The 19,119-nt window shown below is 37.9% G+C and overlaps 1 protein-coding gene across 1 annotated transcript in view; it reads left to right on the top strand.

Moving 5' to 3' along the window:
• Ttll5 (tubulin tyrosine ligase-like family member 5) overlaps nucleotides 1-19,119 on the top strand; it is a 221,664-nt gene that overhangs the window by 78,779 nt on the left and 123,766 nt on the right. The window contains exons 16-19 of the mRNA XM_013013504.1: nucleotides 2,640-2,753; nucleotides 2,998-3,089; nucleotides 8,515-8,577; nucleotides 18,194-18,351. Of these exons, the coding sequence (XP_012868958.1) occupies nucleotides 2,640-2,753; nucleotides 2,998-3,089; nucleotides 8,515-8,577; nucleotides 18,194-18,351 (427 nt within the window). The remainder of the gene's footprint in view (nucleotides 1-2,639; nucleotides 2,754-2,997; nucleotides 3,090-8,514; nucleotides 8,578-18,193; nucleotides 18,352-19,119) is intronic.

Raw genomic sequence — 19,119 nt, 5'->3', positions numbered from 1 at the left:
ATTTAAGAGGACAGGAATGGGGGACTCCTCCTTCTGTTCAATGGTTTTTGTACATGTTCTTATACTAACAGTCTTCAGATCTTAGCCTCCTGAGTACCAAGGATTATAGGCATGAACTGGTACTCAGCAGCCAGCCCTGTTTTTTGATGTTTTTTTTTTTTTTTTCAGGATAGGTCTTGCTTCCTTCCTTTGGCACATGCCCGAGCCACAATCTGCCTACTTTAAGTTTTCCATCATTTCTGGGAACACAGGCATGTACCACCTGTCCAACTTCACTTTGTGGAAGTAGAGTGTCCAGGACTTTTCTGCCCTGGTTGGTGTAGCAATTACCATCCCAATTTCAACCTCTCATGTTGCTTGGGATGACAGGTGCATGCCTCTGCACCCACCTATGGGTTGAGAAGGAGTTTCATGAACTTTTTTCCTGGGCTGTCCTTGAACCTTGATCTCAGCCTCACAAGTAGCTAGGATTACAAAAGCCCAGCTTCATCAGTACTTTTAAATAGCATTCTTTCTATGCTTAAATGCTTAATAAGAAGATCTTTATTTTTATCATATCATTTAAATAAATGCTACTTCTTATTCTCATGATATAATTTGAGATGACTTCCGAATAACCTTAAATAGCATCAGGTAAGAAAGCTTCTTGACCTTGGAGGATGCACTGCCAGTGGCTTTATGTGGCTTTGTGATTAGAACTGTGCTCTCACATGTGAACTAGGATAAGTATGATTTGGGTAAAAAATAATGGGTGACTGTGAGAAAAATCTCAAACCATCCATTTAGCATTTTGACTTTTTAATATTATGTGTAATTAAATAAGTACCATAAAATCATTATATGCTTATATTTGTTTCCTTCCTACATCTTTAAACTTTCCTAGTTTTGCCCTCTTACTCCAACACATGCTGTTTAATGTATTCCTAGATTGAAGGGAATTAAAATATTTCCTGACATCTTCCTGCAAATTTTAGTTCTACACAAGATTGAATTGTTTGTCAGCACATTCATTCCTTTATTTGTTTAACTAATATTTTGTTGGTTTATTCCATGCCAAGTAATGATCTAGATATGAGCTGAGCAGATGAAGAGTCCCTGCTTTTCTTTGCTACTTACATCATTGATTTCATGGTTTTCCTTTATATAAATATCTTACCAGTTTCCTATCAGAAAATTTAGTTTTTATGACTTTATTACTAACTTTAAAGATTAATATTGAGTTGGTCTCCCTTGTGCTGAAAGATAAAATCATTCATGGTTTTTTGTATACGTGGACGTGTTAATCTTGAGCTATCATAACAATATACTATAGACCAAGTTGCTTAACAACATAATTTTTTTTTTTGGAGTTCTGGAGGCTGGAAGCCCATGATGGAGTTGCCAGCAAACTGAATTTAATTCTGAGGCCTTATCTTGACTATTATTTATATGGCCACAGTTGTATGCCCACATGATGTGTTTTTACTTACCTATACCAGGGAGAACTTGTGGAAACAAGCACAATTTCTGGCATTAATCCCATTAGACCAAGGCCCCTACTTCAAGACCTCATCTGATTCTTATTGCCTCTCAAAGTCTCTATTTTCAAATACTATCACACCGAGGGTAAGACTTCAACATAGGAATATTGGAGAGATACCAGCATCACACAGTAACAGCTGCTGACAATGGGGCTGCTTCTTCCAGGTTGAAATTTCTTCCAGAAATCTAGGAAGATAATTTGTATCACTAGTTCTTGGATTACTTCTCTTGGCAGATCTGTTTGCTTTATTTTATCAGTTACTTCACCTGTTTCAATAATAATGTGTTAGCTTGCTTAAAACCATCTGATCTCTTTTGCTACCTTTCTGTGTTCTCTGTTTATATGATCAGCTTTGATACTCAAAAGACCTCCCTTATCATCCTTTGGAAGTGGTGGTAACCTGGGTCATCTGTGAGATCCATGATGACTATGGCCACCTTGGAGTACCAGGGCAGTCAGCTGTATTCCAGTCTCTTGATGTTCAGCAGCCACAGTTTTCCTTGGCCTTTTTCATCACAGCTCTCCTCTGAGTCACTGATGATCTTATCTCAGTGTTTCCCTTGATTCCTTAAATATCCCATAGCCTGTTTTTATTTGTGGCAGAATAGACTGCTTCTTGGTTTTTCATTTCATGTCTCAATTCCCCCAATTCTCCTTCCCCCATGCTAGAAAAAAATGTACTTACTGGAATAAAGACACATTTACTTTTCTATGAAGCTGATTTCAGACTTTTTCTCTGTCCTTGAAACACTAGATGTACTTTAAAACCAAGACTAAGAGTATGTAGTAGCTTAGGAAAACCTGTAGGTATCATTCTTCCCCTTTTTTCCCTCCCTTTTCTCCTTGTCCTCATCATCTTTTTTTTCTTATTTCTTTCTTACTCATAGTATTTTTCTATTATTCTGTTTTCTTTTTCTTCTTTTGCCTAAGAATTTACTGCTTTTATCTCTTTCCCAGGTTTCTAGCTAAGAAATTAATTGTGGAATTTATGGAATTTGGGCTATAGATTCAAGCTTAATCCTGTCAGGAAAGATACTGATGTTCAGGGAATGAACTCAGGAAGATGAGGAAAGACAATAAAAAATTAAAATTTTTTGTTTTTATTTCTTATCCTTAGCGTTCCCGTCCACTCTCTGCCAGTGATGCAGAAATGAAAAACCTTGTGAGCTCAAGCCGGGAGAAAATGCTGGGGAAGTTAGGTGGTTCTGTGCTTGGGCTGTCTATGGAGGAGGTAAAGATAACTCCACTTCAGGCCTTCATGGGTTAACACAGGTTCAGTTAAAATTAGTAGTGATTCATACAAGAGGGAAAGATTTGATATGGGAGAAATTTCTTCTCAGAGAACATGTTAAGTGGAATTAACTCCTCCCTACATGCTTTTGTTATAGTTTAGGGTTACAGCTCTCTTTTCTTGTCCACATAGATTTCAGGTTTTCAAAGTACTTTCTCATCTTATTTTCTCTTCCTCCATCTAGATCAAAGTTTTACGGAGGGTAAAGGAGGAAAATGATCGGAGAGGTGGATTTATTCGCATATTTCCTACATCTGAGACATGGGAATTATATGGGTGAGGTGACTACCATTTTAATTTTTTTAACTGCAAATCTGGTTCGTAGAATTATATTGTGACACACTGCATCCTTGTTCCCCATAAAATGTCTTCCTTATTTTGTCTATTTATCTAAAATATGATGACTGTTATCAACCCAAGAACCCATCACAGTGATGTAATATAATGTGATCCACCTGGGTGTGGTTCTTCCCCTTATTTGAATCCTTTGCCTCTGTCCTGTGTTTTGTTTATCATTCACATGATTTAAAAAATTATTTTATCAGTCTATATTCCTGAACAACACACTGCGTTTTTTGGGTGGGGGGGAGGGCTGGTTGTAGGGCTTGAACTCAGGGCCTGGGTGCTGTCCCTAAGCCTCTTTGTCTCAAGGCTAGTGCTCTACCACTTGAGCCATAACACCACTTCCAGATTTTGACTGGTTAATTGGAGATTAGAATCTCACAGGGACTTTTCTGCCTGGGTTGGCTTTGAATCGTGATACTCAGATTAAGTAGCTAGGATTATAGGTATGAGCCAGTGGCACTCAGCTACATTACTTATTTTCAACTATTTCTGAATTCAAATTCAGAGATTTTTTTTTTTGAGGGTCTGTTTGAGGGGCCTGAACTCTGGCCTGGGCACTGTCCCTCAGCTCTTCAGCTCAAGGCTAGCACTCTACCACCTGAGTCACAGCGCCACTTCTGGCTTTTTTTTTTCTGCTTATGTGGTGCTGAGGAATCGAACCCAGGGCCTCAAGCATGCAAGGCAAACGCTCTACCACTGAGCCACCTTCCCAGTCCTCAGAGATTTTTTTTATATATGATAAACTGCATCTATTTTAAGTGTCTATTTTGATTTTTTTTTTTACAAATATAATCACCACTTTACTCCCTCTACTACAGTCAACATACAAAACATCTCCATCAAGCCCCAAAGTCCCTTCAGGACCCTTTATAGTGAGCTCTGCTCATTACCCAGGCATAAGCTTTAGGCAGTCTACTGGATCTCTATGGTTTTCATCGCTTTTCTCAGAGGAATGATGGTACTGAGCATGGATTCACAAGCTGTTGTTGTCATGAAGAGATTGTTGCATTGTGTCACATGCAATTATTTTCTGCAATTATTGGCTGTTTGCAGATTTTTGTCTTTCATTTGTTAATAGCACAACTGCTCATTTGCATATTGGGAACCATCTTTACATCTTGGTATAATTCCTACTTTTTTATAGTGGGTCTTTTAATGTCCTTTTTAACTTTTTTTGCTAATATTTTACTGAGGATTTTTGTATTTGTTCATCTATATTCACTGAAGTTTTAGTGTTCATATCAGAATAATGCTATTCTTAATGAATTTGGAAGTGTTTTCTTAATGTCTGGTTTAAAAAATAGTTTGAGAAGAACTGGTTTTAATTTTTAAAATATTTGACATAATTTAGCATTGAAGACATCTAATCCTAGGCAGCAACACTTTCTTCTTTTTCCTCCTCTTCCTCTTCTTTTTGGTCCTCTTCATTTTCACTAGGAACTTATTTAGTTAGTTAGTTAATTTGTTTTGTGCTGGTCCTAAGGCTTGAACTCAGGGTCTGGGTGCAGTCCCTGAGCTTTTGGAGTTTTTCTTTTTTCACTTGAAACTAGTGCTCTACCATTTGAGTCACAGCTACCTTCTGACTTTTTGGTGGTTAATTGGAGATAGGAGTCTCACAGACTTTCCTACTTGGGCTGGCTTTGACCAGGATCCTCAGATCTCAGTCTTTTGAGTAGCTAGGAATGCAAGTGTGAACTTTTTTTTAAAATACTTTTTCAATGAGCACACCTTGGTTGTAGAAGAGGAGTTTCATTGTGGCATTTCCACACATGTATATAATGTATCCCCCATTAACTTTACTCATTCTAACACTCTCCCTTATCCTATTCCCCTCTCTCAAAACCACCTCAGCAGGTTTTACTATTCTCTTTTTATATACGTAAACAAATCATTTCAACCATGTTTATTCTCATTCACCCTCCTTATCAGCCCTCTACTTCCCACTGGCATTCACCCCCAACAGAGCCTACCTTACTTTTCTTCCCCCCTTTATTTTAGCTTGTATTAATGACGACAAAATTTCACCACAATATTTCAGACATGCACACATTTTATTTTGCTAAGAATTACCTTCCCCTACTTTCCCTTTCCACATGCCACAACTCTTTATTGATCAACAGCTTCTGTTGAGAGGTTTCATTGCTGATTAAATGTACTTACTTATTGATCTATTCTGTTGTTCTATTTCTTTGTAACTCAGTCTTGGTAAATTGTATATTTCTAGGAATTGACTCATTGCTACTAGGTTTTACAGTTTATTGTTAATTGTTTTCTTTTGAAGGAGGTAGTGAAGTTTGAACCCAGGACCTTGAAATGGCTTAGTTTAACTTATTTACTTGCTTGGCTGGTGCTATACTATTTGAGCCAGGCCTCTAGCCCAGCTTTTTACTGGTTAATTTGGAGACGGAGTCTCAGGGATTTTTTTGCTCAGGCTGGCCTCTTTGTATGATCCTCTAGATCTCAGCCTTTAGAGTGGCTAGGGTTATAGATGTGAGCCAGTACCTCGTAGCTTATTATTTCCTTTTCTATCTGTTGTGCTTTGATTATCTTTTTCATTTTCTCTTGACTTCTTTGGATTGATTAATTTTTTATGACTCTTCATTTTACTTGTCTCATGTTACTGCTGAAGGGAGACAATATATATCTTTTATTTATTATAATACTACCTTCAAATAATATTATTTGTTTTATATGGGAACTTTACAATCAATATACTTCCCATTTTCTCTTCTTGTCTTTTGTGTTATTATCATCTAATGCTTCTATGAAGTGCTATAGTGCGTTGTTGTATTTTCTTTAATAGTCATCATTTAAGGAAATTTAAATAGAAAAAATTTAATTACATACATCTTACCATTTTCAATGGTTAGGTTTTCTTCCATTTGAAGAACTTCTTTTAGGATTTGTTGTAATTCAGATCTAATGATAACAAATTCTCTCAACCTATGTTTCTCTATAAGTCTTGCTTTCACGTTTCAAAGAATTTCTTAGCCAGGTGCTGGTGGCGCATGCCTGTAATCCTAGCTACTCAGGAGGCTGAGATCTGAGGATCACAGTTCAAAGCCAGCCCAGGCAAGAAAGTCCATGAGACTCTTATCTCCAATAAACCACCAGAAAACCAGAAGTGGCGCTGTGGCTCAAGTGGTAGAGTGCTCACCTTGAGCTGAAGAGCACAGGGATAGCACCCAAGCCCAGAGTTCAAGCCAACAACAACAACAAAAAGAATTTCTTGAGTAGCCATAGAATTCTGAGTTGACACTTTCTCACTACTTGAACAATGCCCATCTTTTTTTCCAATGAGTTTTCTTTTGTTTGTTTGTGTTTTGCAGGAGAAATATATAGCCATTCTGCTTTTCTTCAGCTTACTTTTTAAGATGGTCTCTTGATGACTGAGTGTCGGCATAATCATCAAGAGATGATTTTGATGCACCTTGGTTACTTTCTAAATGCTTCTTCTGGAGCTTCATTGAGTTTCTATAACTCTGTGAACATTTAGCTTTCATAAGATTTGGAAAACTTTTTTTGTTATTGTTAAGAAGTTGTATGAAGAGGTCACAGTTCCATAAGTCAGGTAATGAGTACAATATTTCTTGGATAATACATTATTTTGAAGATTCTAGCTTCTCCTTAGAATTTTGATTTCTCTCCTCTTATCCTGGGGACTGGTGGGCTCTACTTGAATTCCCCTTTTTCTTGCATGGTCTGGAAATTGCCCATTGACAGAAAGGCAGAACTGGTTAGATCTTACTGCATGTATTTCTCTTTCAGAGCTCACAGTCCTGACCTGCCTTTTGTTTCATGTTCAAAAACAGTTGTTTGTTTTTTATATCTTGTGTACTTTTGTAGCTGCAGAAGGAATGGCCTGCCGCAGCTTCTTGTATGTAAAAGCAGAATTCTCTTGTTCAGTCAGTTTTAATTGCTTTTGAAATTTTTCTAAACAAAAAGCATGCATTTTATGCAGTCTTGCTTTAGTATTATGTTACTGTGGTTCATGTTGTTGGGTAGAGCTACGTCTCATTTCTTTTCAGTGTTTTATTGTATTTTACTGTGTATCTTGCTATTGATTTTTTTCCATTTTCCTGTTGGACATTTTGCTTCTTTCTGGTCTTCTGCTGTTAAGGACAGCTGTACTATAAATGTTCTTGGGTGTGTTTCATGGGTTTCTTTTTTGGTCTGGATTGCATAATGCAGCTTTCCTAGAAGAAATACCCTGTGAGACAGTGTATGACAGGTCTCTTGTGTATCGGGAATACCAGGGAAGTTCATTCAGATAAGGAAAATTCTGCAGACTTGGAGCAGCCTAACAGGAGGTTTCGTGTAGCAGGGTGGATTTGAGCTGTCATGTTTACTGGGGAAAGATGTCCAGTAAGAAACAAAGAATCCATGGGGAGGTTGGAGTAAGAGGACTTGAGGAGACTTGTCTGGCTCTACTGCAGGATCAGTGTTGGAAAACTGTGTGGTACAGATTACCCACCTCGTGGAAGTTTGGAAGATAAGGTGTATGCTTCATGCAGTAGTCATCTGGGAGCCACTGAGAGCTCTCGAGCTGGGGAAGAGCCCAGTTCACTTTCTTGTCTAATTTTCATACCCTTTATGCAGCTTCCATGCTAGCCCCATATGAGTTCTTTTATTTATGTAATTTATATGGTAGTTTCCTTTTTATCTTTCAATAGTTTTATTTCCTGAATTTAGTATATATCACCTTTTATTAACCCTAAAAAAGTTGCCTTTTTAATTTTCTAAATTAAGTTCTTTTTTTAATCTTCTCATTAGATTCCATTTGCTGCTACTCTAGTATTTTATAATTTTAATTTGAGTAACTGTCCCCTTTTGATACTTTAACAATAGCTTCTTTAGACATAGCAGATATAGTCACTTCTGTGACTTTAGATATAATAATTTCTGTGCATACATACTGTGTATTTTCCTCTTGAACCAAGCTTAAAGAATGTTTGAGGGCTGAATGTATGGCTCAGTGGTACCTGCCTTGCTTGTATGAGGCTCCAAGTTCAAACCTTAATACTGTTGAATAAAAATATAGGCAATTGTTTTTGTTTTCTGTTGTTTTTTTAAAACATAATTTTATTGGTATTATTAAAGTGTTGTACAAAGGGGTTACCATTTCATAAGTCAGGTAATGAGTATACTTCTTTTTTGGACAATGTCACTCTTCATTTGTTTCCCCCTGTTTTCCCCTCCCATCCATCCCTGCCTACAAGTTGCACAGTTTATTTTTCGCATAGTGTATACTGAATACCATGATTGCATTTGTTTACCCTTTTCCCTACCTTTCTGTACCCCCCAGCAATTATGTTTTTCTTTAAAGGAATAACTGATTTCTTTCTTTATCCTTCAGGTCCTACCTCGAACACAAAACCTCTATGAATTATATGCTAGCAACACGGCTCTTCCAGGACAGGTGGGGATTTGCTCAATTTGCGAGTTCAAGCTGAAATCATTAAAATTAGGAGAAAGCATAAGTGATAGAAGGAAATAAATTTTGAAAAAACCTTAAAAAAGTGATAGAAAAGATTTTTTAGGAAAAAAATGTCATTTCTTTGTAGAATTTGTTAATAATTCTCAACAACTTGAAACATTTTGAAAAACTAAAAAGTAAACCATAAAGATCTTTGAATAGGTGCCCTAGACTTTATCTTTCGTCTCAGAAGATTCTCACTCAGTAACCGTTTGTCTAGGACACATTTTGAACATGGTTATATGTTTTTGTAGAAGAGAGTAGAATTATCAGATCAAAAAAAGTGAAAACCGGGCGCCGGTGGCTCACGCCTGTAATCCTAGCTACTCAGGAGGCAGAGACCTGAGGATCGAGGTTCAAAGCCAGCCCAGGCAGGAAAATCCATGAAACTGTTATTGCCAATAAACCATCAGAAAACTGGAAATGGCGCCGTAGTTCAAGTGGTAGAGCGCTAACCTTGAGCTGAAGAGCTGAGGGACGGTGCCCAGGCCCAGAGTTCAAGACCCATGGCCAACCAAAAAAAAAAAAAAAGTGTAATCCCCAAAAGTGTAATCAAAAAAAGTAAATCCCCCCAAAATCACACCGAGACTTGTAAGACTTATAGTTGATTTTCTCACTACAAGGGGAAACAGATGAATGATGGAAAACAGACACTGCATTTGAAGGAACACAGAGATTGACTACTTAGTCCTGCATATGTTTATAGCCTTACATTGAAGAAGAATTTAGTAATTAGTCATCAGAACAAGTGTCCCAATTTATTTAGAGAGATTTATATTATTTTGAGAATTTTTTAAAGGATTCTTAAAATAGATTTCAGCTATTTCATTTTCGATTATAGGAAATACACATTTTTACTTTACCTCTGTGCATTTGTGGTAAATACTTTTATTATTAGATGAGTAGCTTTTGATGAAAGATCTTCGAATCTACTTGGGAAATACAGCCGTAGATTGATTGATTGATTGATTGATTTATATGTTGGTTGTATGGCTTGAACTCTGGGCATGGGTGCTATCCCTGAGCTCTTCAGCTCAAGGCTAGCACTCTACTTCCAGTGGCTAGCGCCACTTCCAGTTTTCTGAGTGGCTTATTGTAGATAAGAGAGAAGCTCATGGACTTTCCTGCCCTGGCTGGCTTTGAACTGTGATCCTCAGATCTCAGCCTCCTGAGTAGCTAGGCTTACAGGAGTGAGCCACTGGCACCCCCCCCCGGCTTAGTCACAGATTTCTTTATCTGAAGTTTCTTTATCTGAAGAAGTTGTCTGCTTTGTCAGTTTTCAGTATTTTAGTTTTGTAGTAAGTCTAAAGAGTACAGCTTTTCACTTCTGGAAAATATTCTTTTTTTTTTCTATCTTATCTCTCTGTGGATCTTTTATTATACACAGTCTGCTGTCCATATCCTTCCCACTTCTGTACTTTTCCCTGCTTCCATCACATGTCTTAATTTTGTAATCTTGGAGATTTCTTAAACATCTTAAATTCTAAATCAGTCTTGAGCTTTGTCTTTTTCATTCAATATTATCACAAGAGACTTATTCAGTTTACATTTGATTTGGGCAAGTTGATGTTAATATCTAGTAACTGTTTTTGCTTTTTGATTAGTTTTCATATTTAATAGGTATAATTTTAAGAAAGAGGTATGTGTTTGCATGGGTTCTTTCATAGGCTGCATAGAATTATTTCTAGACTGACATATACTCCATACTTGACACCTGATCTTTCCATGCTACTTGTGTTTCCCGGAAAGGAGAGGGGGAATACAATAGACAAGCTAGGAACCAGTGTACTCACCCACGTTAGGAAGCATTTCTTTAATAGTAGTATAGCAATAAAAAACTTTGTAAAACTGGGAGTCAGTGGCTCACGCCTGTAATCTTAGCTACTCAGGAGGCTGAGATCTGAGGATTGCAGTTGAAAGCCAGCCAGTCCAGGCAGGAAACTCTGTGAGACTCTTATCTCCAATAAACTACTCAGAAAACCAGAAGTGCAGCTGTGGCTCAAGTGGTAGAGTGCTCGTCTTGAGCTGAAGAGCTGAGGGATAGTGCCCAGGCCCAAAGGTCAAGCCCCACAACTGACCAAAAAACCAAACAAAAACAAAACATAAAAAACTTTGCAGCTGTAATAACTTGTAATTGGTGTGGTAACACCTGCCTGCAATTCTAGGACTTCAAAGACTGAGGCAGGAGGATCATGGATTTGAGGCTACAAACCGAGACAAAATTTTAGAATAAACAGGTTAAGGAGATATGGATGAGGCAAACAGTGTAAGTAGTTACTAAAGGTCCTTGTGGGAGGAGTGGGTGATGTCATTGTCCAGTATCTCCTCTGTGGTGCTGGATACCTGAACCTAAAAAGGTGGGAACATTTTGCTAAACTACATATATACATATGTATAAATGAATTCAAATAAAGTTGGGGAATACTCCTCTATTCCTCCAAAAGAGTTAAGCAAAGAGAAATTGAATGAGAAAAGAATGTTTTCCAAGAAAAACAAAAGCCACTTTAAACATGAATGGGACTTAGTTCTTATGGTTAGAGTCCAACCTTAGTGTAGAGACAAAGGAAGGAGATTATCTCTTCTTCCCCCACTCCTATTCTTTTTTTTATTTTTGCTTGTATAAAGTCTATTCCTTATGAATAGCTTCTTTCAATCTCATGGGAATCATGGGTTTTGTTTCCTAAAATAGCTCAATGAGAATATAAAGAGCATAGCAAGTGAGATCTAAACTCTTGTGCTGGAATGTAAACTGCTCAAACCCTGCTATGGGCAGGATGTTGAAGCATCCTTCTGCTTTATATAAATGGGGCTAATAACAATCTTTTCCATGTGACTGTTCTGATGAGCGAGTGTGGTTTGTTTTGTAAGTAGATTGAGAAAAGCAAGGCATTGTAAATACTTTTCTCTAGAATTTCTTTGCCCTTTTCCTTGTATGTGAATTGATCCTTTCTCTAGGTCATAGTATTCTACTCTTCTTTAAGAATGTTCTCAGTTGATCTGCTTCTCCTCAAAAAGCCCCTTGTGGCCCAATTTTATGTTTAACTTCCATAATAAGGCTGTCAAGACTGCAGTGTCCTGTGTGTGTGAACTCCAGAGTGAATATCTAAACAGTGGTCTCTAACCCAGGTGTCCTTTCTACTTTTATAGGGGAAACCCAAGAAGAAGCTTATTGGCTGGAAGAACACGGTAACTGACTTTTATAATTAGAGAAATTCTTTGCATGTGCATGAGGTATGACCATGCACAGACTGAGTATAGTGCTATAAAGAACCAGTTTCAGTTTGGCTCAGCATAAAGAGTAGCATTGAAATGTCTCCTATTGAAAAAGTATTCTATGGCTTTTTGTAAATAACTTTGAAATTGTGTGTGTGTGTGTGTGTGTGTGTGTATGTGTGTGTATATAATTTCAGCTGTTGGCTATGTGAGACGTCAGAGTATTAGTGAACTTTAAGACTATTGCCATGGATGATTCAAACAAGAGCATATGTTTTGACCTTGACATACTTAGGACATATAGTTCTGCCCTATGGTACTAACCAGATGTGTTTCCAGTTTGCCACAGAATGGGAAATGTGTAAAATGGCCTATGACTTTGTGTTTAGTCAGAGAAGAGAAAGGTCTTACAGAAGTAAAGACTGAGATGACTTTGCTTCAACGAAGACTGCAGCTACAATAGAAACTCTTCAACCTAAATCCATATCTTCAGGTTAATAGAGTTTTTTGGGGTTTTTTTTTTGGGGGTCCTGATGTGGGGCCTGAACTCTGGGCCTTCCGGCTTTTTTCTTTTTGCTTATGTGGTGCTGAGGAATCGAACCCAGGGCCTCATGCATGCAAGGCAAGTGCTGTACCACTGAGCCACCTTCCCTGCCCAAGGTTAATAGAGTTTGAGATACAACATTTATCCTCCTTGTGTCGCTTTATAAAGCAATAACATGCAGAATGAAATATGTAGCTAGCTTGTTTTGCATTTGTTAATGAAGATAAACTTGGTTTCTCATCTAAGCCCTTTGAAGAGTGAATTTAGCTTTTTCTTAAAGAAGGAAGCCATTATGATTACTTTTTTATTTTTATTAGATGTATTTATTTATTTTCATTCATGGGGCTTGAACTTAAGGCCTGTCCACTGTACCTGAGCTCTTTTGCTCGAGGCTAGCGCTCTACCACTTACAGGCATAGTGCCACTTCCATTTTTCTGATGGTTAATTGGAGATAAGTCTCTCATGGACTTTCCTGCTCAGGCTGGCTTTGAACTGTGATCCTTAGATCTCGCCTCCTGAGTAGTTAGGATTATAGGTGTGAGCCACTGGTGCCTGGTAACCTTTTTATTTTTTACTTTGAAAAAAATTGGCTTATGTTAGTTATTCAGGGAAGGATTTAATCATTGCATCTTCATGCAGTTACACTGTATTCCAATCAGTTTTACCTTTCTATTACTATTCCTTGCTCCTACCCCCAATACCGTCCTCAACAGGTTTCCTTTTCATAGTCGCAACCAGAATTGATAAACCTTTAGGTAAACTGCATCTAGAAAACAAGAGAGGGAAAACACTTAAGTACTGTATCAAGTAGAGGAGAGAGGTTATTATTGTAGATCCTACAGACATGCAATGGAGGTTAATTGGAGTAGGGAGGATATTAGAGGAATATCATTAATTAATACTCTGACAACTTGGGTGAAACAAACTCCTCATTGAAACATTTATGTAAGTTGAAAAAAGCTGACCTAGAAATTTTGAAGAACACTGTAGCTACTAAGAAAATAGAACTTGTGATCCACAATCTTCCTACAAAGCAAACTCCAGACTCATTGGTTTTGGTGATTAATTGTGTCAAGCACATAAACAGTAATAATACCAGTCGTACTCAAATATCTTCAGAAGTACAGTGCCACTCTCAGGTTTGTTGGAGAAAATGAATAGATACACAAGGGATTTCATCAAGGCATTTTACTTCTGTGCAGAGGGCTGTGCTGCTATCATTCTCCTTAGAGTTAGACAGGTACACCAAATACCTAACTAGAGTTAGACAGGTACACCAAATACCTAACTTAACCAAAGGAGTGATGTCCCTTCTGTTGCCAAGCTTAGAATCAGGCTCATATTCTCTTTACAGTTGGTTACCAGGGTAATGGAAGTTAGACAGCACTCTAACAGTCAGTGAAAGGCCCCTATGGGGGGAAACTGTCCTTTGGAGGCAAAGGCACACATTCTTTACAGGCTGGGGATGGGCTGCTGATGACAACAGTTGGAGAAGATTGGTAAAATCAATGGAAAGGTCTCACTTAAAGGGATGGGGGTCTGTTCTTTAACTCAGTTGGTAAGGATTCATACCCTTGATTTGTCTGGCTGGTTACAAACCACACAGATGATAGTTACAATTGAAGTCAAGAAGGAAATAATTCCAGGAAATACCAGTATAAAGAAATACTGGTACAGAATGGTAACTGGTTACAAATTGAAGACATTGGTCTGACAGAAAAGGTTACTATTCCCCACAGGTTTTTAATGATGTAATACAGGTTATAGGAAGAAGCTTTGATTGGTTGCCAGCTTGGGCAAAAGGTTCAAGAGACCTCATCTCAATCCATAAAACCTAAGTGTGGTGGTATGTGTCTGTCATCCCAGCTACATGGGAAGCATGCATAGAAGGATCACATTCTAGCTAACTGTCTCATAGTGGCAAATTCCACTGTGAGATCTTTCCCTGGATGAAGTGATAAAATATAGCTGAGCATCCATTGTTTATGCCTGTAATCTAGCTACTTGAGAGGCTGAATTAGGGAAGATAGAGATTCCAAACCAGCCCAGGCATAAATAAGATCTCCTTTCAACCAATAGCTGGGTGCATTGGCCCATGCCTGTCATTCTAGTTGTGTGGGTCTGAAGAACCATAGTTGCAGGCCAACCTGGGTAGAAAAGTCATGAGATTCCATTCCAACAAAAGAAGCTGGGTCTGGTGGTACATGCTTGTCATCCCAGCCACAGCAGGAAGTGAAAAATAAAAACAGCAGGCATAAAGTAAGATTTTATCTCAAAAATAACCAGTACAGAACAGGGCTGGAGGTTTGGCTCCGCAATAGAGTCCAAGTTCAGCACCAGACCCTGAACTCAAATCCACCCCTATACACACACACACACTCTCTCTCTCTTACACACACACACACATGTGAAAAGTATAATCACAACATGATTTGTATTAATAGATTTATAGTAGCAGCTTTATTGATAATATTCTGAAACAAGAAACAACCTAGGTGTCCAACAAGGAAGCATATAAGTTGTGAATCATTTAGACAGTGCTGATACATACACACAAGCTATACACAAAGAGTTCACATCGTCCTGCTCTGTTTGAAATTTGAAAGGGGGCAAAATGTGGTGACAAATTCACAGCAGTGATTACTCTTCAAGGTTTGAGGGAGGGGTGCTCTGGGAAGTGCCAAGAACATGTTCTGAGATGACAGTAATATCAGTTTGAATTATATAATTAGTTGTAGGTGTTTGTTAAAACTCATTAAGTGAACAGTTAGTATTAGATCATCTTATTATATGAAGTTTTAGCTTACCAACCCCTATAAAACAATTGCTGGATTCCAAATTGTAATGATGCATAGATAACTATTCAGGAGCAAAATCCCCTATCTGCAATGTGGGAATACTTTAAAAATTGAACATGTTGATGAGTGCATAGAAGAATTTATAAGTGTGTGTGTATGTGTGAAATGAAACAAATGTAGTGAAATATTGATTGTAGAAACTAGATGATGGATGGTTATGTGGGTGTTCATGTGTAATTCTTTAAACTTTCATTTGGATATTTTCATAATAAAATATAAAAAGTAAAATAGACATAGCTAAATGTACTGTAACTTATTTATAATTATTAATTTTTTGGTAGTACTAGGGTTTGAACTTAAGGCTTTGTACTTACTAGGCAAAGCAAGTATTCTGCAACTTGAACTACTCCTCCAGTCTGAGAATCGAGTTATTGGTCAGTATGTATGACAGGTCAGCTCTGTGCTAGGCCTTCTCATAAGCATCACAAGTATAGTGATGAACAAGAAAAGCATAGTCCTTGCATTATTTGTACGTAGCAGCATTCCACACCCTCATTTGTTTTACCAGTGAGGATACGCTTTTCTCTTATTTGGAGTTGTTATTTACAAATATAGAGATGGAAATTCTTGGTAGCTTCTCTAAATCTGTGAGCTTTTAGGGCTCACAGTTTTAGAAGCTTTTTATTGAGTTCTCATTGTCCTGAAAGAATGCCTCCCCACCCCACAGAATTATGTTCTTGACAATATAAGTGGGGATATTCTTGTTTATATAAAGGACATTGGTTCATTACAGCCTAGGCATCATAGTGATACCTCATTTATAAAAAAATTGATTGGTTTGGCTCCCCATTTCTGCTTGCTAGTCAGAAGCTCACTTCCTTGTTCTTGCCCAATGATCTGTCTTGAAGAGAAAGCCTCTAAAGGACTCACTGTCCATGCCACTCATTCAAATCCCTATCCAAAAGTCCTGAATAGATAGAACAGCACAGCACTTGTGTCACGCTTAGAAACTGATAACTTCCAGAGGAGATGAGGGATTCCTTGACTATAAAGGGAATATATTTTGAGTTCTAGGAATTCCAGAGAGAGTTCAGATTGTCATCTGGTCTTGAGCTCTTAGTATGCAAAGTTAGGTACATGCTCTCAGATACTAATCTGGATGCTTTTATGACCAATGACTCAAAGCATTTTCTTTCATGGTCTGGTTATCTATGCTCTTTACTTTGCCCAAACTGTGTATAGTCTGGGCCTGATATTTGTCACTTCTCTAATTTGCAGGTGCTACTTGGCCCTTCTCTCCATCTCATTTCCCATTCAGGGCCTAGTCCTCTATCTGCTTACTTTCCCTTGTCCGTGCCTCTGACTCTTAATATCTTTGACCTATACTCTGTCCTATACTCAAACACCTGGAGTGCTTTGGCCACCTTTTCTATCTTTGTCTGAAGCTCACCAGACTAAAGGATAGAGAGAACTTTGGCAGGTCTTTATAGTGAGAAATGTGAATGTTTCAGACACACTTCCCCTCAGTCACCTCCATCCTGCTTACTTATTCATGTATCATCAGCTTTTCTTCCCATTTCAATCTCTATCAGCTCTGTATTTATTAAATATTATACACATTTAAAAGTATACTATGAACTAAGTTATAATTAATACCAATAAAACAGGTACCAAGATGTTCTTTTCTCAAATCCCTTTATTTCAGATATCCATTCAAGTCTTTCAAACATCTTTCTTGCTGAATAGCAAAAGACTTCTGATTCCCACTTTCTTGTATACAATATGAACACTCACTGGGAGTTGGTGGCACACACCTTTAATACTAGTCTCTCAGGAGGCTGAGATCTGAGGATTGTGGTTTGAAGCCAGCCCAGGCAGCAAAGTCCATGAGATACTTATCTGCAATTAAGCACCAAAGAAGCCAGAAGTGAGTCTGTTGCTCAAATAGTAGAATGCTAGCCTTGATTAAAAAAAAAACAAAATAAAACAAAACAAAACTCAGGCCCAGGCCCAGGACTGAAAAACACATACACATACACACACACACATACACACACACCCCATACACGTATGCACACACACACACATGAAAACTGTATTTTAATGGGCTGTATTGCATACGTTTTTGCAGAAAACTTTCTGTAAGCAGTTAGTTCAGTTTTACTATAAACTGTAAGATCCACTGTTGAAATGCTTTCTGATATGTTTGATAAGACTAAAAATAAAGCTTAAAATAGCACTAACCAAGACCTTTGTCCACACTAAACAATGATGATGTTATTGTTATTTCCCCCACATAAGGTATTGGATAGAGCTTTACCATCTCTGCAGTAAATTAAGAGCCAGTATTACTGAATACTTAAGGGTACTTAGGCATTGTGTGTATGTGTGTGTTCGCTCAGAACTTAATAAACTTAGATAGGCTGTTAGTGTAGTTTTAATAGAAAGTCTAGTATTTTGCTTTATACTGAAAAAATTAATTTCATTATCAAGGTGATGTAAAGAGGGTTTACAGTTACATACGTAGGGTATTGTTAAGTCCTCCCTCATTTTCTCCCACTTTTCTTCCCCCTTAATGCCCCCCCCCAAGTTGTGTGTATCTCTGTTGCATTGGTTCACCCTTTGTCCTCTGTCTCACCATTTTGTTGTTCCCCTTCCTTTCCCTAATTCAGATAAATCTATATACAATACACAGGGTACCAAAATCAAATACAGTAACAAGGGATAAACCATAGGAGGAAAAAAGAAATAACTTCATATAGTAATTAAAAATGACAACAACAAAGAAAAATATGTCTAGGATAGTCCGAGAAGAGGATCACATATGATCATATATAAGATGATGCTAAGTGAAATGAACTCCAAGATATGGAAATAAGAGGTTTTCCTTTATCTTTCAACCCCTTTAGAGTTCTCCAGTCTACTATTATCCCTCCAGATTCTATGAAGCTTAGCCTTGGAATAAAGATTTTTGAAAGGCTGTAACTGCTGTTTTTCCCTTAGAACGATTACTGATGGAACACCAGAACTGAAGGTAGAGAGCATGAATTCAAAGGCCACGCTGCATGCTGCTCTTTATGAGAGGAAGCTCCTGTCTCTGGAGGTGCGAAAACGTAGACGACGGAGTGGCAGAATGAGGGCAATAAGGCCAAAATACCCAGGTATCTTCTAGGTCCTGCCTTTCCAAGTCAATTAGCTTCTTACTCAGTCAGTATTCAAGTCAGAACTTTCTTGATTACATATACTTATTTTTTTTCTGAAACAATTTCAGAAAGAAAATGTTTTAAAATCCTCCATTCCTTAACACTTTATTGAATCACACAAATTTTGGCTCTTGCTCTTATTTTTCCATTATAGAAATACTTGATAATTCAGAAATAATATTAGTCTGATTTTAATAAAATCCTGAGCTGTACTGTGAGGGTCTTTGATGATTAGGTAAGTTCAGCTCATCCTTTAAAATTGATGAATTGTATATATATTTTAGATAAAGGGGAATTTTCTCCCGGAGTCTCTCATATTGAACTCTCTCTCTCTCTTTCTCTTTCTTTCTTTTTCTTTTTATTTGGCTGATTGTGAGGCTTGAACTCAGAGCCTGGATGTCTCTGAGCTTTTGTGCTCCAGGTTAATTACCACTGAGGCACACCTGCACTTCCATTGTGTGTGCGTGTGTGCGTGTGTGTGTGTGTGTGTGTGTGTGTGTGTGTGTGGTGTACTGAGGCACACCTGCACTTCCATTGTGTGTGCGTGCGTGTGTGTGTGTGTGTGTGTGGTGTTGGTCCCAGGGCTTGAACTCAGGCCCTAGGGGCTGTCCTTGAGCTCTTATACATAAGGCTAGTGCTCCACTTTAGTCATCTCTCTACTTGCAGCTGTGTGTGTGTGTGTGTGTGTGTGTGTGTGTGTGTGTGTGTGTGTGTGTGTGTGTGTGT

Source organism: Dipodomys ordii, unplaced genomic scaffold (assembly GCF_000151885.1).
Source record: "Dipodomys ordii isolate 6190 unplaced genomic scaffold, Dord_2.0 Scaffold2, whole genome shotgun sequence".
In the NCBI taxonomy this organism is placed as follows: Eukaryota; Metazoa; Chordata; class Mammalia; order Rodentia; family Heteromyidae; genus Dipodomys; species Dipodomys ordii.
This window is presented reverse-complemented; position numbering and strand designations above follow the sequence as displayed.